We start from the raw sequence: 23,092 nt of genomic DNA, 5'->3' as shown, positions 1-23,092 counted from the left end.
GAAAAATGGATTTCAAAAAAATATTTGTAGTATACCAAGGTGATAAAAGTGACTCTAACTTCACATTTCAAGCAAGCTCTGGGAGTTAGTGAAAGACAGGGGAGCCTGGCGGACTGCAGTCCATGGGGTCGCAATGAGTCGGACGTGACTGAGTGGCTGACCTGATTTCTATGATTTCTAAGACTCAACATTTTGAATATTGATTTTTTTTTTTTTTTTTTACTGATTTTGGTCATTTATATTAAAGTGAAGAAAACCTTAATATGCTGTTTGAACACTTGCCAATACTTAATTAAAACATATTATTGTTTAGATAATAGATGTAAAGAACCAGGATAGTCAAATTTTATAATAGACTAAAGTGAAAGTGTTAGTCACTCAGTCGTGTTTGACTTTTTTGCGACCCCATGGACTGTAGCCCACCAGGCTCCTCTGTCCATGGGATTCTCCAGGCAAGAATACTGGAGTGGGTTGCCATTTCCGTCTCCGATAATAGATTAAGGCGTGTCTCAAAAAAAAGATGGTAACAATCTAAAATCTCTGCATGTCCTCAGGCTATGTTAGGAACAATTGGCGTGGATGCAAAAAATATTCCTCTCCTTCGCTTGAGTAAATGTGACAACACTAGAAGAACCTGCTGTTTGAACGGTTATGTACTGAACTTTTACAAACATGACTCACTGCCTGCAATGACTGAGGATAACTGGTATAAGCTTTCCTGTGTTAATATGCTCTACAGACATGCACGTGTGTTTGTGTAATGAGGGCTGTTTCATTAAGACGTATGAGATTAGTTTTAAGATATCGTGATTTAAGAAGAATCACTAAGATGCAATTTATTTCAAATGGTTTAAAAGACGCTTTTTCAAGTTATGATTGAGGTGAAGGTCACATATAAAATTGACCATTTTAAAGCGAACAGTTTGAGGATGTTTGATGCATTCATAATGAACAACCACCATCTCCATCGAGGTGTTAAGCACTGTCAGTAACCCAAGGGAGAAGTCTGGAGCCGTGAAGCAGAAGCTCTCTCTCCTCCCCTCCTTCACCCTCTGGCAGCTACTGTTCTGTCTCTGTCTGCTCTCCGTCTTGTGGATTTAACTAGTCTGGGTAGTTAATATTAATGGTCTTACAGTTATGTGACTTTTTGTGTCAGACTTCTTTCACTGGGAATTTTTGAAGTTCACCATGTTGTAACTTTATCAGTTTTTATTGTTGCTCAGTTGCTCAGTCATATCCGACTCTTTGCGACCCCATGGACTGCAGCACGCCAGTCTTCCCTGTCCATCACCAACTCCCGGAGTTTCCCCAAACCCATGTCCATCGAGTTGGTGATGCCATCTAACCGTCTCATCCTCTGTTGTCCCTTCTCGTCCTGCCGTCAATATTTCCCAGCTTCAGGGTCTTTTCAAATGAATCAGTTCTTCGCATCAGGTGACCAAAGTATTGGAGATTCAGCATCAGTTCTTCTAATGAATATTCAGGGTTTATTTCCTTTAGAGCTGAGTTTATATATATACAGTTTGTTTACCTGGTGGATGAACATTTCAATTGCTTCAACTTCTGCCAGCTGTGAATGGTGCCGCCATGAGCATGCATGTACATGGATTTATTTCAGTGCCGGTTTCCAATTCTTTTGTGTGTATCCCCAGACTTAGAATTGCTGGGTCATGTATTAACTCCATGTTCAACTTGTGTAGAATCGCTGAAATATTTTCCACAACTGAACCGTTTTACACCACCAACTGCACTGTACAAAGGTTCTACTTTCTCTACAACCTCACTACTCTTGTTTTCCTTTATTTTTTATTTTTTTTTTATAAATTTATTTATTTTAGTTGGGGGCTAATTACTTTACAATATTGTAATAGTTTTTGCCATACATTGACATGAATCAGCCATGGGTTTACATGTGTTCCCCTTCCTGGACCCCCCAACCACCTCCCTCCCCATCCCATCCCTCTGGGTCATCCCATTGCCCCAGCCCTGAGCACTTGTCTCATGCATCGAACATGGAATGGTGTTCTGTTTCACATATGATAATATACATGTTTCAATGCTATCCTCCCAGAACATCCCACCCTCACCTTCTCCCTCAGAGTCCATAAAATTGTTCTATGCATCTGTGTCTCTTATTCTGTCTCGCATATAGGGTTATCGTTACCATCTTTCAAATTCCATATATATGCATTAGTATACTGTATTGTTGTTTTTCTTTCTGGCTTACTTCACTCTGTATAATGGGCTCCAGTTTCATCCATCTCAGTAGAACCGATTCAAATGTATTTTTTTTAATGGCTGAGTTGATTATAGCCATTCTAGTGTGTGAAGTGATCCATATAGCATTGTGGTTTTAATTTACATTTCCCTAAACACTAAATATTTTGAATTTAGTTTTATGCTTAAAAACGCCAGATAATCACGATGGTGTGATCACTCACCTAGAGGCAGACATCCTGGAAGGTGAAGTCAAGTGGGCCTTAGAAACCATCACTACAAACAAAGCTAGTGGAGGTGATGGAATTCCAGTTGAGCTATTTCAAATCCTGAAAGATGATGCTGTGAAAGTGCTGCACTCAATATGCCAGCAAACTGGGAAAACTCAACAGTGGCCACAGGACAGGAAAAGGTCACTTTTCATTCCAATTCCTAAGAAAGGCAATGCCAAAGAATGCTCAAACTACCGCACAATTGCACTCATCTCACACGCTAGTAAAGTAATGCTTAAAATTCTCCAAGGCAGGCTTCAGCAATACATGAACCGTGAACTTCCAGATGTTCAACCTGGCTTTAGAAAAGGCAGAGGAACCAGAGATCAAATTGCCAACATCCACTGGATCATTAAAAAAGCAAGAGAGTTCCAGAAAATCATCTACTTCTGCTTTATTGACTATGCCAAAGCCTTTGACTATGTGGATCACAATAAACTGTGGAAAATTCTTAAAGAGATGGGAATACCAGACCATCTGACCTGTCTCTTGAGAAACCTGTATGCAGGTCAGGAAGCAACAGTTAGAACTGGACATGGAACAGCAGACTGGTTCCAAATAGGGAAAGGAGGATGTCAAGGCTGTATATTGTCACCCTGCTTGTTTAACTTATACGCAGAATACATCATGAGAAACACTGGGCTGAAGGAAGCACAAGCTGGAATCAAGACTGCCGGGAGAAAGATCAGTAACCTCAGATATGCAGATGACACCACCCTTATGGCAGATAGTGAAGAAGAACTAAAGAGCTTCTTGATGAAAGTGAAAGAGGATAGTGAAAAAGTTGGCTTAAAGCTCAACATTCAGAAAACTAAGATCGTGGCATCTGGTCCCATCACTTCATGGCAAATAGATGGAGAAACAGTGGAAACAGTGTCAGACTTTATTTTTTGGGGCTCCAAAATCACTGCAGATGGTAATTGCAGCCATGAAATTAAAAGATACTTACTCCTTGGAAGGAAAGTTATGACCAACCTAGACAGCATATTAAAAAGCAGAGACATTACTTTGTCAACAAAGGTCCGTCTAGTCAAGGCTATGGTTTTTCCAGTAGTCACGTATGGATGTGAGAGTTGGACTGTGAAGAAAGCTGAGCGCTGAAGAATTGATGCTTTTGAACTGTGGTATTGGAGAAGACTCTTGAGAGTCCCTTGGACTGCAAGGAGATCCAACCAGTCCATTCTATAGGAGATCAGTACTGGGTGTTAATTGGAAGGACTGATTTTGAAGCTGAAACTCCAATTCTTTGGCCACCTCATGTGAAGAGTTGACTCATTGGAAAAGACCCTGATGCTGGGAAGGATTGGGGGCAGGAGGAGAAGGCGACGACAGAGGATGAGATGGCTGGACGGCATCACCGACTCGATGGACACGGGCTTGGGTAGACCCCAGGAGTTGGTGATGGACAGGGAAGTCTGGCGTGCTGCGATTCATGGGGTCGCAAAGAGTCGGACACGACTGAGCAACTGAACTGAACTGAGTCTTATGCTATGAAAGAGATGCATATAGTCTTTGGAGAAATGTGTATTCAAGTCCTTTGCCCACTTTAAACTTTTTGTTATTTTCCTTTTGTTGTTGTGTTGTAGATGTTGTTTATATCTTCTAATACTAGACTCTTGTCAGGTATATGATTTGCAAATATTTTCTCCTACTCTGTAAGTTATCTTTTTTTTTTTGGTGATGTCCTTTGATGCACAAAAAATTTTAGTTTTGGTGAAATCCAACCTTTCTAATTTTCCTTTTGTTACACTTGCTCTTGGTGTCATGTCTAAGAATCCATTCCCAGATCTGAGGTCATGCAGAGTTAGCCCTGAATTTTCTCTAAGAGCTTTTCTTTTTGAGTTGTCAGTCCATTTTTGGATAGATTTTGGTGTGTAGTGTAACAGAAGGTTCCAACCTCATTCGTTTGCATGTGGATACACGGTTGCCCCAGAAAAGTCTGTTCAGTTCTTTCTTCATGGAATGGTGATGGCCCCCTGTCAGGGCTCAGCTGACAGATGTGTGTGCCCTTCTTTCTGAATTCCTAGTGCTCTTCCATTAATCTACCTGTCTGTTCTCATGCCAGTACCACCTTGCTTGAGCTTCCCTGGTGGCTCAGATGGTAAAGAATCTGCCTGCAATGCAGGAGACCCACATTCGATTCCTGAGTCAGGAAGATCCCCTGGAGGAGGGCATGGCAACCCACTCCAGCATTCTTGCGTGGGAAATCCCATGGACAGAGGAGCTACATACAGTCCATGGGGCTGCAAAGAGTCGAACACGACTGAGCGACTAACACTTTCACTTCACTTTCACCACTCTGTTTGATAACTATAGCTTGTGAAATGCGTGGGTCTTCCAACTTTCCTTCTGTCCAATATGGTTTTGGCTGTTCCAACTCCTTTGTAATTCCACATGAATTTGGGGATTGTCTTTTCCACTTCTGCAAAAACAGCTGTACAGGTTTCCACAGAGATTGCAGTGAATCTGTAGATCACGTTGAGGAGCATTAAGGGGTCGCAAAGAGTTGGATACCACTGAGCGACTGACTAATGCTTTCATTTTTTTTGCTTGTACTCTATAACTTTGCCAAAGTAGTTTATTAGCTCTGATAGTTACTTTGTGAATCCTTCAACATTTTCTACATATGGGATCATGCCATCTGTGAATAGAGGAGTTTATTTCTTCCTTTCCTTCTTTATCTTCTTACCTGAGGGCTCTGGCTAGTACTTCCAGTAAAATGTTGAACAGCGATGGAAGCAGACAGGTTTTCCTCTGAGGTGTTTGTTGCTCAGTTGTTTGGCCTCAACTGTCATATTTCTCCCTTGGCAGCTGTCACTCAGCTCTGAGCTCAGAAGGACAGAGACGAGCACCTCACCTCAGTCCTTACTGCAGCTCCCTGATGGGTTCAGTTCAGTTCAGTTCATTTGCTCAGTCATGTCCGACTCTTTGCGACCCCGTGAACTGCAGCACACTAGGCCTCCCTGTCCATCACCAACTCCCAGAATTTACCCAAACTCATGTCCATTGAGTCAGTGATGCCATCCAACCACCTCATCCTCTATCGTCCCCTTCTCCTTCTGCCCTCAATCTTTCCCAGCATCAGGATTTTTCTAACGAGTCAGCTCTTCCCATCAGGTGGCCAAAGTACTGGAGCTTCAGCTTCAACATCAGTCCCTCCAATGAATATTCAGGACTGATTTCCTTTAGGATGGACTGGTTGCATCTCCTTGCAGTCCAAGGAACTCTCAAGAGTCTTCTCCAACACCACAGTTCAAAAGCATCAATTCTTTGCTGCTCAGCTTTCTTTATAGTCCAACTCTCACATCCATACATGACCACTGGAAAAACCATAGCCTTGACTAGATGAACCTTTGTTGGCAAAGTAATATCTCTGCTTTTTAATATGCTGTCTAGGCTGGTCATAACTTTCCTTCCAAGGAGTAAGTATCTTTTAATTTCATGGCTGCAGTCACCATCTGCAGTGATTTTGGAACCTCCCAAAATAAAGTCAGCCACAGTTTCTGCTGTTTCCCCATCTATCTGCCATGAAGTGATGGGACCAGATGCCATGATCTTAGTTTTCTGAATGTTGAGCTTTATGCCAACTTTTTCACTCTCCTCTTTCACTTTCATCAAGAGGCTCTTTAGTTCTTCTTCACTTTCTGCCATAAGGGTGGTGTCGTCTGCATATCTGAGGTTACTGATTTTTCTCCCAGCAATCTTGATTCCAGCTTGTGCTTCATCCAGCCCAGTGTTTCTCATGATGTACTCTGCATATAAGTTAAACAAGCAGGGTGACAATATACAGCCTTGACATCCTCCTTTCCCTATTTGGAACCAGTCTGCTGTTCCATGTCCAGTTCTAACTGTTGCTTCCTGACCTGCATACAGGTTTCTCAAGAGACAGGTCAGATGGTCTGGTATTCCCATCTCTTTAAGAATTTTCCACAGTTTATTGTGATCCACATAGTCAAAGGCTTTGGCATAGTCAATAAAGCAGAAGTAGATGATTTTCTGGAACTCTCTTGCTTTTTTAATGATCCAGTGGATGTTGGCAATTTGATCTCTGGTTCCTCTGCCTTTTCTAAAACCAGCTTGAACATCGGACGGTTCACGTATTGCTGAAGCCTGGCTTGGAGAATTTTGAGCCTTACTTAACTAGGGTGTGAAATGAGTGCAGTCATACAGTAGTTTGAGAATTCTTTGGCATTGCCTTTTTTTTTTTCTTATTTAAAAAAATGTTTTTAATCAAGGTGTAGTTGATTTACAGTTTATATTAGTTTCAGTGGTACACCATAGTAAGTCAGTATTTCTATAGATTATAGTCCACTTACATTTATTACAAAACAATGGCTATATTGTATAGCGCCGTACAATATATCCTTGTTGCTTATCTATCTATCTATTTATTTATTTATTTTTAATAAATTTGTTTATTTTAGTTGGGGGATAATTACTTTACAATATTGTAGTGGTTTTTTCCATACATTGACATGAATCAGCCATGGGTTTACATGTGCTCCCCATCCTGAACCCCCCTCCCACCTTCCTCCCCATCCCATCCCTCTGGGTCATCCCATTGCCCCAGCCCGGAGTATTTGTCTCATGGCATTGCCTTTTATAAGGATTGGAATGAAAACTGACCTTTTCATTTCATAACCCGATGGATTAGGACAGACATATTTGGAAGCCAGAGGCCAGTATCCTACAGTGGGATACAGGCTCTGTCTTCAAGTCTGATGCTAAGCTGGTTGGAGGGCAGGGAGATGGTGAATAAAAATGTCTCAGTGGTTTTCTGCTTTCCCCACTTTGTTCTTGACTCTGAGTTAAATTCCAGCTTATTTCCCACACTTCTCAGTTGATTCTGGCAACTTTTGCTTGCGTTTTTGATGTTTCTCTGCAGGGACGGGCCCTCATTCTGCCTTCTCTTCCATCTTCTGAGACATTCCAGTTTGGCACTGTTTTAACATATACAATGACAACTTTGGTCATAATAATGTTCTACAATATATGAGCACTAAAAGTCACTTTTTTTTTAGCCAAACAACTAGCCTCTTTTCTGATTCAGTCCATTTAAGGTTTTATTTTGTCTCTGGAAATGCCAACAATTCAGTGCTGATTTATCTTTTCCTCAGCTGTAGACTAAGAACACACCCAAACAAAGCACATTCCTTTTATGTTGCTGGCTCTCTTCTGTAGGTTAAACATGGGTGATGGGTTTCAGTTAATCAGAGACCTCGTGCTGGTCACTTGGGCCATGAGGTAGATACACCTCCCCGTGTCTGGGGTTCCTGTGACAGCTGCAGGTCGGTAAGCACAAACAGCCACAGTCGTAACAGTAACGCTCCGCTAGCACAGGATCTCAGTGAGTGAATTGTGTGAACACGAGGATGGCCATGTTGTGCTGGCATTTAAACAACTAAGTGACGCTTTTGACAGAAAACTTGGGAGCAAAGAAAGGCCCTGACTGTGTCCAGTTTTGCTGAGCCCTGGGCACCTGGGAAACACAGCTTGCCCGGATGCCCCCTCGTGTGTCGGGATGTGGTCACCACCCCTTCCCACATGGCTAAGATGACTTGTAGCGACTCCTCCTTACCCACAACCATCCTCAATATGCCCTCCAGACTCTTCTGCTTTGCCTCGTGTAGGATGAGCTGGGCTGATTTCCCCTGCTGACCAACCAGACAAACATTTGCTAGCTTGACCAGATATTAGGCTTTTCCGGTCCACCCTACAGGTCCCTGAACTATATAACCCACCTTCAGGCTCCTCCTAAAAGCTTCCTGGAATGGCCCAGATCTGTCCCCACCCAGCCCCTGTGAGGGTCACTGTTAGGTCAACGGTACCATCACACCACGTCCCTCACTCCCACACTGATCCTCTCCAGCCTAGTGTACTAACCCTGTGAACCGAAGCTGTTTCCTGCTGACCTTTGAGACCCTGCACACCCATGGTCAGTGTCTTCCCTTTGTGTTTGCCTCCTCCACTTACTGCGATAATATCTCCTTACCTAAGTCCAGAGGTTTTTTTCCCACACTATACCAAAGACACAAAAGATATTAGTTAGCTAAAGTATAAGTTTCACAATTCCTTGAACAATGTATATAAAGATGTCTTAAGGTAAAAAGTTTTTTTTCAAGTTTTTTTAATTAATTTTTTTATTGAAGGATAATTGCTTTACAGAATTTTGTTGTTTTCTGTCAAACCTCAACATGAATCAGCCATAGGTGTATATATATATATATATATATCCCCTCCCTTTTGAACCTCCCTTCCATCTCCCTCCCCACCCTACCCCTCTAGTCTGATACAGAGCCCCTGTTTGAATTTCCTGAGCCATACAGCAAATTCCCGTTGGCTACCTATTTTACCCATGGTAATGTAAGTTTCCATGTTACTCTTTCCATACATCTCACCCTCTCCTCCCCTCTCCCAATGTCCATAAGTCTATTTTCTATGTGTGTTTCTCCATTGCTGCCCTGTAAGTGAATTCTTCAGTACCATTTTTCTAGATTCCATTTATATGCATTAGAATATGATATTTATCTTGCTCTTTCTGACTTACTTCACTCTGTAAAATAGGTTCTCGGTTCATCCACCTCATTAGAACTGACTCAAATGCATTCCTTTTTTATGGCTGAGTAATATTCCATTGTGTATATGCGCCACAACTTCTTTATCCATTCATCTGTCGACGGACATCTAGGTTGCTTCCATGTTCTAGCTATTGTAAATAGTGCTGCAGTGAACAATGGGATACATGTGTCTTTTTCAATTTTGATTTCCTCAGGGTATATGCCTAGGAGTGTGATTGCTGGGTCACATGGTGGTTTTATTCCTAGTTTTTAAAGGAATCTCCATATTGTCTTCCATAGTGGCTGTGTCAATTTACATTCCCACCAACAGTGCAAGAGTGTTCCCTTTTCTCCACACCCTCTCCAGCATTTATTGTTTATAGACTTTTTGACGACCATTGTTTATAGACCATTTTGACTGGTGTGAGGTGATATCTCATTGTGGTTTTGATTTGCATTTCTCTAATGATGAGTGATGTTGAGCATCTTTTCATGTGTTTGTTAGCCATCTGTATGTCTTCTTTGGAGAAATGTCTGTTTAGGTCTGTTTCCCACTTTTTGATTGGACTGTTGTTTTTGTGGTATTGAGTTATATGAGCTGCTTGTATATTTTGGAAATCAATCCTTTGTCAGTTGTTTCATTTGTTATTATTTTCTCCCATAAGGTGGAAAGTTTTAAAGTTCTCATCAGGAATTCTAACAATATTTTTCTTCTAAGAGTTTTGGCTTGTATAACAGCTATGCTAAATGTCTCAAACAATTACTACTTTGGCTTGAAATGCTAATGATTTTTTTAAAAAATGGAAATAAAACCCAAGTTAAAATTATATAACATCATATGCATCAAGACAATCAGTTGAAGTCTTGACAGTAGTTTCAGAAGTCTAATTGTGAACTATTTCTACATGTCCTGCACCCTCCCCCCAGGCAGACGCCAGTTCTGAGCATGTGTACTACATCCCTGAGTCCAGAGGGGACCGGTCTCCCGGGACTGGGCTGTGAGCCTGGAAAGTGTGCTCCATGGGGAACAACGCACTCCTGTGAACATCACTTAGGTTTCTGCCTGCCTGTCCTCATCTCCCTTCTGGCCTTCCTCACCCGCTGCTTCCAGGGTCTCGTCTGTGTGCTCACCACCACCCCCGTGCCACTGTGTATCCTGGGACTGCACCCCTCTGTCGTGGGCTCACCCATCTCTGTCCCCGATTCTGTTCTTGGCTACACTGTGACTTCAAGCTCCATTCTCCCCAAATCTGACTCTGTGAGTACCTTTTCTCTGCTTCCCCTAGTTTACCAAATCTTTAGAAACCAAAGAGCTCGGCCTCACCGATGGTGCTAATCATGTGCTTGCTTCCAGAGAGATCTTGATGCTGCTGTTGAGCAGTGAAGATGGAAACCGGGAGCAAGGACTCCTCTGAAGCAGCTGGAGTAGGTGGTTGGTTCAACACCAACGCCAAGGAAAACAGTACCTGGGATAAGCTGCAGTCACTAGGGTGGCTGTCAAATACACACACGTGCCTGTTTTTATGTCTCTCACACATCTCAGCTTGACAAACATAAAGCTGGTTGCATTCTGCTGTTTTGTGTCTTTGTGGTGGTGGTTTAGTCCCTTCAGTTGTGTCCAACTCTTTGTGACCCCATGGACTGTAGCCCACCAGGCTCCTCTCTCCATGGGATTCTCCAGAGAAGAATACTGGAGTACGTTGCCATTCCCTTCTCCAGGGGATCTTCCTGACCCAGGGATTAAACCTGCATCTCTTGCATTTCATGCATTGCAGGCAGATTCTTTATCAAGTGAGCCTTATGTCTTTGCTTTCATTTAAAGGGGCTTTAAATGTTCACTTAGCTTTAGTTTGCCCAGAGTCTTGAATGGGGGAGGGGATGGCCACCCACCGGTTGTCCTGGTCACCCGCTGGGACAGACATAAGCCAACCCACTTCTTGTAGGAATTGATCCTTCACGTTAAGTAACATATATTTCAATACAATGATTTCCTTTATTATCCCAGTATACACAATTTAACAAATTGCTGGTTTAGATATGTGCAAATCCAATCCCGTATACTTTTATCAATAGGTTTTTCTTGAAGAACCTATTGATACTAATTATTCTTAAAATACTTTTAAAGAGAGAAAAGAAAATATGATTCTATAGTTTCGTAGTAATGCTACTAACAAGGCAAATTAATCACAACCTATATGTGACGTGTCTGTGAAGATGAGGGCATACTCCAGATTCTTCTTTTTACTTAGTAGTCATCAGCATCACCAGCACAGATGGCCAGCAGAGCCTTCTCATAATGCCCTGAAGCGAAATTCTGAAAAGGAGCAAATATAATGTATTTGAAACACAATGTCATAAAAAGAAGCATAATTCCTCTGAACTATACAATGAGACACCATGGGCCCTTAGCATCTCAAAAATTATTTATTTTTTCTATCCTGATGTAACATTGTCCTGGGGACTATTCCCAGTGGAGGTTATTGAAAAGTACTACCATGGTCACAGTCAGTAGTATGGGATTTATATAAAGCTGATGGAACCCTAGTGGTTTTTATTTATTTATTTATTTTTGGCTGTGCTTGGACTTCATTGTTGCATGTGGGCCTGAATATGTTTTTATAAAGAAGAATGCTTAGTAGTAGAATTAATTCTCCTCCTCACCTTTAGATAAAGACGTGTCCTAGTGTTACAAATTAGCATAGAGTCTAGAGGGCACACTGGACAACATATCTCAAATGGTTTAAAGATGTTTGTACTCATTAATGCAGTCATTATACTTCAAGAAGTCTATCCTAAGGAAATGATCAATTGATGATGAGCCCAAGGTTTGTGCTCCAAAACATATATCATTATATTCTGTACACTAATAAAAAAAAAAGATAATATATAATAATATAGGGCAGTTTATGCTCTTAACAACTTATACAGTGGGATCCATGATTTAAAGAAATATTTCTCTAAGTAGTAAAACTTTGATGTTTACATATACTTTTGAAAAGAAAACACATACAACAAAATTTCACTGTTGGTTATCTGTGGTGAACAATTTGTTATTGTTGCTCAGTTGCTCAGTCATGTCGAACTCTTTGCAACACTATGGACTGCAGCACGCCAGGCTTCCCTGTCCTTCACCATCTCTCAAGTTTGTTCAAACTCATGTGCATTGAGTCAGCAATGCCATCCAACCATCTCGTCCTCTGTTGTCCTCTTCTCCTGCCTTCAATTCTTCCCAGCATCAGGGTTTTTTCCAGTGAGTCAGTTCTTCGCGTCAAGTGGCCAAAGTATTGGAGCTTCAGTTTCAGCATCAGTCCTTCCAGTGAGTATTCAGGGTTGATTTCCTTTAGGATTGATTGGTTTGGTTTCCTTGCAGTCCGAGGGCCTCTCAAGAGTCTTCTCCAGCGCCACATTGGGGCAATTTAAATCCTTTTATCATCTTCTATAGTTTCTACATTGTTTTCAAAAATGATAGTAATATTAGTATTATAAAACTTATCTTTGTTAAAAGTCAACTCTCATGTTCATGTTCTCTTACACAGTTGTTACTTATAATTCACTGCTTTAAATGCACAAAGTTGAATTAATTATTTGTGAATATTAGTAGATTTTGAGGTGGCCATGGTTAACTGCTGTATAAACTGAGCTAGTCTGTTCATTGTGAAAATAAGTTATGCATTTCTCAGTGAGAAACGTTCATCTTCACTAAAGGTTTACGGCTTTGAAGGTGGATGCGAGAAGAGTTTTATCAGAGACAAAGGAGGAAGATGTCTCTTAAGTGCTCCAGTATTCCTTCCTCTGAAACCATCTCTACTTCCTGAGGCTTACGAGGTCTCCTGGCCCTCTGGCTGTCAAGTTTCTCCTGGATCTTTCAGTAAACTAAAGGGCTATTTTATGCAAGGGAAATTTTCAATGGAAACAATGTGGACACAATAACAGGAGTTGTTTAGTGGCTGAGTCATGTCCGACTCTTTCCAAACCCATGGACTGTAGCCTGCAAGGCTCCTCTGTTCATGGGATTTCCCAGGCAAGAATACTGGAGTGGATTGCCATTCCCTGCTCCAGGGGAATCTTCCCAGCTCAGGGATGGAACCCAGGTCTCCTGCTTGGCAGGTGGATTCTTTCCCACGGAGCCACCTGGGAAGCCCAGAGGACCCAGCTGTGCTCAAAATATACCTTAAGATACATTCCAGGCCCCTGTGCTTAGGTGCCATCTTGAAGTTCTTTATACATTTTTGAACCACGGGTCAAACATTTTCATTTTTCCACGGTGTCCCCAGGTTACATAGATGGGCCTCCATATGCTGAAAGTTCTTGGCTGGGCTTTATCAGGATCCAGGGTAGAGTCTACGTGTGTCAGAGTGAAGACCCCAGGCTGCAGACTTCGGAGTCATCGCATCAGCACCCTCCAGGGCTCATGGGTGCGCATGCGGAGGACATTACGGACCCACCACGCGCGGGAACCTGACAGGCTGCCCTCCCCTCTGGTGGCACACAGGCGGCTGATCTCAAGGTGCTCTGCAATGAACGTGCTCTGGTTGCAGAATGCAGACTTCTGGTGCTGGTGGTAAGGCCTCATCACACGATCAGGGGATGAATAGCGCTCATGACCAGACCACTGACTTGTGCTTAAAACACATCAAAGAGGATGAAGTGAGGTGAAGGGGTTTTCACACCTATTGATGCTCTCAGGCTGCCTGACACACTAAGGTAGACAACCCCTGTCGGAAGCTTGATGGAACTTTTTAGATTCCACCATGAAGTTATTTAAAGTTAGGCTCCGTTTCAGTTTCAAAAAGGATGAAATATGGGTGCAGGTAGATGACGAGTAGGAGACTTACCTTGATGTCTTGGAAAAGGGACTTCCCATATCTCTCTTTGTATCGCTTCCTTATGGTCATCAGGTCGATTTCACTTCTAGCGATTAGAATCCTGATCACGGTTTTATTATGGAAGCCAAAGTCCTAAGAGACACAGCCAAGTGGGGGTGAGCACCATGAGGAAACAGCACCTTAAAGACAGTCTGTCTGAAATGGACCCAGCCCTTTTCTGTGACCATGTGTCCTGTATTCCTCAGACCGTGGTGTCCCCACCCATGAGCGCTGACTCAGACTCTACCTCAGCTCTCTGACCACCCCTGTCCACGGTGCACACACAGTGAAGTGATCCGTCTCCTCTGCTTCTCCAATGCCCTGTCATCTCTATTTTCAGGGTCACAGCCTTGATACTGGCCCTTCTCATTTCACCTGGCTCTGAAATAAACTTCCCTTTTATTTTTATTTATTTTTTAAATGAATTTTTATTGGAGTATAGGTGATTTACAAGGTTAGTTTCAGGTGTACAGCAAAATGAATCAGTTATTCCAAAACCTAAGTTGCCCAGCCATATCTGACTCTGTGACCTCATGGACCATAGCCACCAGGCTCCTCTGTCCATGGGATTCTCCCGGCAAGAATACTGGAGTGGGTTGCCATTCCCACATCTACGGGAGGTCTTCCTGATTCAGAGATCGAACCTGGGTCTCTTGCATTGCAGGCAGATTTCTTACTGTCTGAGCCACAAGGGAAGCGCCCCTCTACACATATGTGTGTATACACACACACACACACACACACACACACACACACACACACACACACATATACATATATATATATATATATATATATCCACTCTTTTTTAGATTCTTTTCCCATATTATCATTACAGAATACTGAGCAGAGTTCCTTGTACTATATAGTAGGTACTTGCTGATTATCTATTTTATATATGTGTATATATTGATCTCAAACTCCTATATTTATCCCTCTCTTCTCTTACCCGCTGGTAACCATGAGTCTGTTTTCTACATCTGTGACTCTATAATTCTCCCTTTAAACCTGGCCAGCCTCCTCCTCATCTCCCAGATGCTGCATTTTAGGATGCAGATGTGATCATTTGCACTCTCTATGTAAACATTCTTCCCGGGTTGGGAGGTGGTCCCAGTTCTGGCTGATGAACCATTGGTATGTCTCTAAGATCACGGTTATGTTTTTTTAAATTAATTAATTTATTTTAATTGGAGGCTAATTACTTTACAATATTGTAGTGGTTTTGGCCATACATTGACATGAATCAGCCATGGGTGTACATGTGTTCCCCATCCTGAACCCCCCTTCCACCTCCCTTCCCATTCCATCCCTCTGGGTCGTCCCAGTGCACCAGCCCTGAGCACCCTGTCTCATGCATCGAACCTGACTGGCAATCTGTTTCACAAATGATAATATACATGTTTCAAATCATCCCACCCTCGCCTTCTCCCACAGAGTCCGAAAGATTGTTCTTTACATCTGTGTCTCTTTTGCTGTGTCATATATAGGGTCATTGTTACCATCTTTCTAAATTTCATATATATGTGTTAGTATATTGTATTGGTGTTTTTCTTTCTGAAGTTAAGTCAGAAAGAAAAATGATTACATTTTTATTTTATTGTCTGCTTATTGTGGTAAACTGTGCAAATAAGAATTCCAGGTATTTGAAATACTTGCTGATTTAACCTCCAGTATTGAAAAATACACAAAAATTAATTTCTGCATACTAGCTTCAGAAAGAATACCTCTGCACAAAGCAAGTTCAAATTGCCTGTTCAAATGGAGTGATGGTGACACCTAGTGGCCAGGACAGATCAGCTAATTTTTGAGGTATGAATGTTTTATGTATAGTAATAGTAGTGTTAGTCACTCAGTCAGTTAGTTGAGTCTCCCATGGACTGTGGCCCACCAGGCTCCTCTGTCCGTGGAATTCTCCAGGCAAGAATACTGGAGTGGGTTGCCATTCCCTTCTCCAGAGGATCTTTCTGACCCAGGGATCAAACCCAGGTCTCCTGCCTTGCAGGCAGATCCTTTACGTCTGAGCCTCAGGGAAGATCCAGTTTTATGTATAGGCTCCAGTATTCTTGAGTTTCCCTGGTGGCTTAGCTGGTAAAGAGGCCGCCTGCAATGCAGTAGACCTGAGTTTGATCCCTGGATTGGGAAGATCCCCTGGAGAAGGGAAAGGCTACCCACTCCAGTATTCTGACCTGGAGAATTCCGTGGACTGTATAGTCCCTGAGGTCACAAAGAGTCAGATATGACTGAGCAACTTTCATTTTTTTTCAGTGATCTGTCTGCCAATTCAGGAACCATGGGTTTGATCCCTGGGTTGGGAAGATCCCCTGGAGGAGGGCACGGCAAGCCACTCTAGTATTCTTTCTTGGAGAATCCCATGGACAGAGGAGCCTGGGGGTGCTGCAGTCCATAGGGTCAAAAACAGTCAGATGCAACTAAGCAGGCACGTACGCACATGCACTACTAACAAACTTTGCCATAAGTTGAAATGATGAAAATGAATGATTAACCAAGTTTCTGTATTTAAGTTGTGTGATTAGAGTACATTGGAGAAAATCAGAGATGCTTTCCTTAGTGAGGGCTGGTGAAAACAGCTCTCATCTGAGCTTGACACTAGAGGGTCCTGTGTTGACATGGTCCTGACTTGACGCGGTCCTGTGTATGAAATCTCTGATTGCTGGAACACAGGCCTCTCCTCAATACCCGTGACGGTGAGTACACACACCTTCCTTTTTGCACTGACACACCTCAGCAAAGTAGTTTTTATTTATTATTAGGGGGCTCTCACTTTGGGCATAATTGGAATCAGTAATGTGATTATCTTCCCAAGGTCACTCACGAGCAAAGCTTTACTCTTGTTGGAGAAAGAAGAGTTGAAGTCATCCAATGTACATACTAAGCCCTTTAGTCGTATCTGACTCCTTGCAAATCTATGGACTGGAGCCCACCAGGCTCCTCTGTCCCTGGGATTTTCCCAGTAAGAATAGTGGAGTGGATTGCCCTGGCCTCCTCCAGGGGATCTTCCCAACCCAGTGACTGAATCTGCACCTCCTTTGGCTCCTGCATGGCAGGTAGATTCTTTACTGCTGAGTCACAGGGTAGATCCAGTCACCCAGTTGTTCAGTTGCCCAGTTGTGTCTGACTCTTTGCGACCCCATGGACTGCAGCATGCCAGGCCTCCCTGTCCCTCATTATCTCCTGGAGCTTGCCCAAGTTCATGTCCATTGAGTCGGTGATGCCATCCAGCCATCTCATCCTCTGACACCCTCTTCTGCCTTCAATCTTTCCCAGCATCAGGGTCTTTTCCAATGAGTCATCTGGTTTGCATCAGATTACCAAAATACTGGAGCTTCAGCATCAGTCCTTCCAAAGAGTATTCGGGTTGATTTCTCTTAAGATAGACTGGTTTGATCTCCTTGCTCTCCAAGGGACTCTCAAGACTCTTCTCCAGCACCTCAGTTTGAAGGCATCAGTTCTTTGGTGTTCTGCCTTCTTTATGGTCCAGCTGTCACAACCATATGTGACCACTGGGAAGACCGTAGCCTTGACTGTATGGACCTTTGTCGGCAAAGTAATGTCTCTGCTTTTTGTTACATTGTCTAGGTTTGACATAGCCTTCCTGCCAAGAAGCAATCGTCTTCTGATTTCATGGCTGCAGTCACCATCCGCAGTGATTTTAGAGCCCAAGAAGAGGAAATCTGTCACTACTTCCACCTTTTCCAATGCAGTAATGGGGCTGGATGCCATGATCTTAGTTTTTTTTTCATACTTAGTCTTAAGCTGGCTCTTTCACTCTCCTCTTTCACCTTCATCAAGAGGCTGTTTAGTTCTGCCTCACTTTCTCCCATCAGGGTGGTATCATCGGCATATCTGAGGTTGTTGATGTTTCTCCCGCCTCTCTTGATTCCAGCTTGGAACTCATCCAGCCTGGCATTTCTCATGATGTACTCAGCGTATAGGTTAAACAAACAGGGTGACAGCAGACAGCCATTCCTTTCTCAAGTCACTCAATAGCCTTGCCCAATACACTTTTAGACAGATATTTAATCCAATCAGGTTTTCTTCTTGGAAATAGAATAACAAAGAAGCAGGGGACTGTGAGCATCATTCTTCCTCCTATGTTCTGAGGATACAGAGGTTCTTGTACATGAGAAAAAATACTGCACATAAGTATAAGTAAACAAATTATTCTTGATGGTTAGCATGTTACCCAAGATTTCTGGCTACCTCTAAGAAGCTGGTCTCTAAAAATCACTTGGAGGATAAAACGCTCTTTTAAAATTACTCTACTACTGAATTTTTTTAATGATTTTCATTGAGTTTTCAGGGCTGTGATGTGTATAACGATTTGCATCAGACCTTATCAGTTTCTCAATGTTTCATGCATGTTGTGGATGCAATATGCATCGTCTCGGGCATGTATGTATTTGTTTCTTTGAACATGAATGCACGAAAGGATGTGCAATTGACTAGCACCTGAAAGTAAAAAACATTTGTACTTAATTACAAATACAGCTTTAGAGTTTATTGTTGTCTGGCTGTTGCCTTTTAAGTGGTTTAAAAAACCACTATGTTGAAAAATAGTCATTTCTTACTGAAAGTTTATAGTGCTTTGACATTTCCTGCTTGACTCCACATGCTGTGTAATTGCCTGAGTGTGAGGTGGCAGGGATGGGGGCAGGGGGTGTCTTTGGAGCTGTGAAAGCATTTGGCCCTTCAGTTCCTTCAGATGCTAAAAAAATGCTGAAGCACACCTCCTGGGAGGAAAAGCACTAAGAAATCCTTCTTAGGCGCCTCCATTTGATACAGAAAGCAGAGCATTATTTTTACTTGACAGGTCTCATTTTGGTGTGTATGTAATATATCTTTTCACTTGAGCATATCTACTTTGAAGGGAATATATTGGCATACAAATTCAAAAATAGGAATCAATACTTAAATGATTGAAGTAAAAATAGTCCTTTGAGAAAGTATACATGACTTCTGGAGAAATAGTAAAAATATGTGGGTCATACTTACATGGATTGCACTATACAATCTGTAAGCAAAATAGGCTGGTTTGTCTCGAACACAGAGAACTAGGAAAAACCAGAGAGGAAAGAAGAAAGTTTGAGAGTGACAGTACGTATTTTTTTCAAAATTTGGGAAACGATGAGAATAATTTTTTTTTCCAGTTATAATCCTGGAAAAGTGATATTTTGAGAGTTCTCTGTGGGATCCCTCATTGTACACTATATTACAATGTCAACATTTCAAATAGTGGTAAAACCATAACCTCTTTACAAAGGAAGGAAATTAGCATGTATGTGATGAATTTAAAGATGTGAGATCCCAATGACCTGAGAAGTCAAGGTTTCCTACTATGAACACTGACAGCTCTTAGGAAGAGTATAGGTTCATGAAAGACATCAGCTTGCCATTGTATCAGGAGCTGATGTATTTTTTCTCTACAGAGAATGTAGAGAAATGTCTTGTTTAAATAATTAAATTCAAGAGAAACTAACTCAGTCACCTTAATTCAATTGAATGCATCTTTATGTCAATCAGAGCTAATCAGCACTTGATGTATCAAATAAATTATTACTCACCAATTGCTACTAGCAGCTCTTGAAAGTATCCATCGTAACATTCATTAATGGCATCTACTATGTCTTGCCCAGAAATATTTTGAAATTCCTGGAAAACTTTAACAAATTGATTCAAAGGAGATTTTTATGAATATTATAAATTTAAAATGTAGGTATTGATTTGACTGCTTATACACAGAAAGGCAAATAAAGTGTAGGTATGTGCAAATAAGTGTTGGGTTGGAGTGGGCCACCTTTTAAATTATTATGGACTTCTGTGTATTATGGATAGTAGAAAAAAAACAAAAAAAGTATTGTAAAACAATAAGAGAAACAGGGACTTCCCTGGTGGTCCAGTGGCTAGGTCTCCAGCTTCCACTGCACGGGATATGGGTTTGATCCCTGGTCAGGGAAGTAAGATCCCTCATGCCACGTGGTTCGGCCAAAAAAAAAAAAACAATTAGAAAATAAGAGAAATAGAAAGGTATCCAGCAGTTTGGGGAAAGCCAAAGAAAGCACCTTTAGAACCAACAAGGCAGCTTCACGTGAATCACAACTTCAATAACAATGACCTTGGTTCCTTCCAGACTTATCAACCTGTGTTCAGCATATTCTGTTTAAGATAACACGTGATGCACTGAATGGGACACAGCTGATATATGTAAGTGATGGCTTACAAAACCAGAGATGGCTTTCAAAGGTTTAGTATTGAAAGGTTGTTGTTGTTCAGTCACTAAGTCGTGTCCAACTCTTTGCAACCCCATGACCTGCTATAATTCAGTTACTGGCAGAATAAAATTCTACAGAAACTTCCTTCCTTAGCAGTATTAATAGATGAAGCATGTCTGTACAAACATAATCTAAAAAGGTGCCTTGAGAGAACAAGCTTTCCTCTATTTGTAACACCCCCTTCCCCCAATTACCTACTTGCTTGTTACTGCATAATGGGAGAGTAGCTATAAAGAAGGAGGACCTTACCCAGGCACAGCTGCTGGTAGCTCTTGTTACACAGCATCGCTTGCAGAAGCATTTTGTGTTCCCCTGTCCTCTGCTGGCAGGCCTCCCACAGCACCTGAAACGCCGCAGGGCCGCCTGGTAGCACCGCAGCCCTGGGCTGGCCCCACAAAGTCCCCCACAGTTGCCCTGGGTGCTGCTTCTAGTTACCATCGCATCTTGAGTGGCCGTGGCTGGGTCTGTGTATCCTTCCTCCCTGGTTCCCTGGGGAACAAGCACAGATTTCCCTTGTAAGTGTTCTTTGTTTTTAAATTGGAGCGTAGTTGATTTTTCATCCTGTTCACGTTCATGGGGTTCTTGCAGCAAGACTCCTGGAGTGGTTTGCCATTCCCTCCTCCAGGGACCACATTTTGTCAGAACTCTCCACTGTCATCCGTCCATGAAGCTCCAATAGTTTGGCCACCTGATGTGAAGAGCCAACTCATTGGAAAAGACCCTGATGCTGGGAAACATTCAGGGCAGGATGAGAATGGGGTGACAGAGGATGAGATGGTTGGGTGGCATCACCAACTCAATGGACATGAGTTTGAGCAAACTCTGGGAGACAGTGAAGGACAGGGGACCCTGGTGTGCTACAGTTTGTGGGGTTGCAAAGTGTTGGACACAACAAAGCAACTGAACAACAACAATAGTTGGTTTACAGTGTTGTGTTAGTTTCTGCTGTATAGCAGAGTGAACCAGCCATATGTATACGTATATCACTCCCTCTTGAACATAGGATAACTGGGTGACAAACCTTTGAATCACCAAACACACTGGAGATTCCTAAGAAAGTGCTATCACTAGTTAGAGTTAGTCTACATTTCTTGGATACTTTATAAAATGCTGGTCTTTTAAAAAATGTGGGTACTTTTCGTTTTTTCTTTGCAGCTGAGGTAATCTTTCAAAGGAGTTGATGAGCTTTTCACTTTGCCAACCCTCTGAGCAGTATCTTCTCCTCCCTCCAAACAGTGTCTGCTGCCTGGCTGGCTGGTAGAGACAGGATTTAATGTTGTCAGAAGGAAAATGCACAAAGAAAGCATGAGTTAATACTGGACCTCTGACTCAGAACATCACACATAGGCAGCAGGAAAATAATCATGAAATCCAGATTTTGTGCAGTGAGAAGAGAGCATTTTGTACATTTGTTTCACTCCTGCCTCTTTATCATATAAGGAAAGAACAGACCTGGCCAAGCTGACCTAAGAGGGCATTTCGAACAGGAGGGAAGGAGGGCTCACCAGTGCAAGGTCCTCTGATCCCTGGGGGTCATGAGGACACAGAGGAAAGAGAGGGGGAGAGGCATGTGATGACCCAGTTTATCTCACGCTTCCTTTGGGAGATCTGAAGGAAACATGCTTTCTGAGCTTTGCAGGAACATTGAGTACCCTGTCTTTTGCTCTGTTGTTTTTCGGACTCTGCAAATGAACTCAGTGACACCAGACAGGGCAGGGGGCCCTGAAGACACCTCTCTGCATTATCTCCATCCGGGAGTCCCATGAAGGATCCCAGCTCTCTCACCCACTCCCGCTGGAGAACCCTGACTGCTGGCTGAGCGCACACAGGGGAGCCTGACAGGAGGAGGGGCTTATGGCCGCGGCGGGTAGACCCTTCCGAAAGCCCAGGGCCGCGAGGCAGACCACAGTGGCTGGAACCGTGTGGAGGACACAGGTGGACATGACGGGATTCTCCAGTGACAGCAAAGGTGAGGCCAGACCATCATGAGAGGTTACCTGCTTCTGACCAAACTGAAACCGAGAAAGGGCGATACATTAACCAGCTGAGGCTCATCTTCTCAGTGGAATTTGCTCTGACAGCTGTGGCACATCTTAACTGACTCATCATCCCCTCCCCTGCTGTATTCTTCATCAGCTAACATGCTGGGAAATGCACTGATTTATTAGAATCTCCCCACTAACACGCAAGCTTCTTAAGACTAGGGTCTTTGCCTCTTTTGATAATTCCCAGTCGTCCTTGGCACACTGAAGGCTTTTGATGAATACTCACTGAATCAATACTACACAAAGGGAGGAAAGATAAAGAAATACCTTCGATGTCACAGAAGTTAAACATCAGTTAGTAGAGATGGGAAGATTTTCTGGATCACTGAAGTGTTTTTAGTGATTTCCCATCACAGAATGTAGCTAAGTTGTGAGAAATATTTAAGAATTTTGTGCAATTCTGTGCATCTGATTTTTTTTTTGAGAGAGAAGAATTTTGGACATTTACCTTGAAATGGGGCCCATATGTGTACTCTTTTGTGCAATTAATTCCCAAAAGCACTTTAAGCAGATGGGTAGATTAAGGAAATGTGAATCAACTAATGTGTGATGTAGCTTTTCCCACCAAGCAGATTTGGTCACATAAAAAGCCTAAGTTAAGACAGTAACCTGTTATGTGATGCAAATGCCAGAGAAATGGCATAAACAGGCATTTGGGTTAGGAATAGAATAAACTCATGACAGGAAGAAATTAAGGGGGTTCAAATCTAGCCAGAAGTGTCTGGAGCAAGCACAGTGGCTGCAGCTGGTCCCGGGGGCTGCAGGTAGGGGGTCCCGTGAGGCCCTAGGGCAGGTGCCTGTGGAACAGCACAGGGGGGCTCCTGGCAGATGCCCCTCTTCCTCTCT

At 42.6% G+C, this 23,092-nt stretch overlaps 1 protein-coding gene and 1 pseudogene across 1 annotated transcript in view; one reads left to right on the top strand and one right to left on the bottom strand.

The window, feature by feature from the left end:
* LOC145515811 (putative ATP-dependent RNA helicase DDX60) overlaps positions 1-10,048 on the top strand; it is a 39,859-nt pseudogene extending 29,811 nt beyond the window's left edge.
* A 1,243-nt stretch (positions 10,049-11,291) lies between these two features.
* Positions 11,292-23,092, bottom strand: part of LOC145515805 (annexin A10) — a 53,166-nt gene continuing 41,365 nt past the window's right edge. Inside the window, exons 8-13 of the mRNA XM_081517161.1 lie at positions 20,637-20,690; positions 20,451-20,544; positions 19,494-19,589; positions 18,925-18,983; positions 13,882-14,004; positions 11,292-11,360 (exon numbers count right to left, since the gene is read on the bottom strand). Of these exons, the coding sequence (XP_081373287.1) occupies positions 11,292-11,360; positions 13,882-14,004; positions 18,925-18,983; positions 19,494-19,589; positions 20,451-20,544; positions 20,637-20,690 (495 nt within the window). The remainder of the gene's footprint in view (positions 11,361-13,881; positions 14,005-18,924; positions 18,984-19,493; positions 19,590-20,450; positions 20,545-20,636; positions 20,691-23,092) is intronic.

This window comes from Giraffa tippelskirchi, chromosome 1 (genome assembly GCF_054371585.1).
Source record: "Giraffa tippelskirchi isolate mGirTip1 chromosome 1, T2T-mGirTip1v1.2.pri, whole genome shotgun sequence".
NCBI classification, from domain to species: Eukaryota; Metazoa; Chordata; class Mammalia; order Artiodactyla; family Giraffidae; genus Giraffa; species Giraffa tippelskirchi.
The sequence above is the reverse complement of the archived record's forward strand: the minus strand, read 5'-3'. Positions and strand labels throughout refer to the sequence as shown.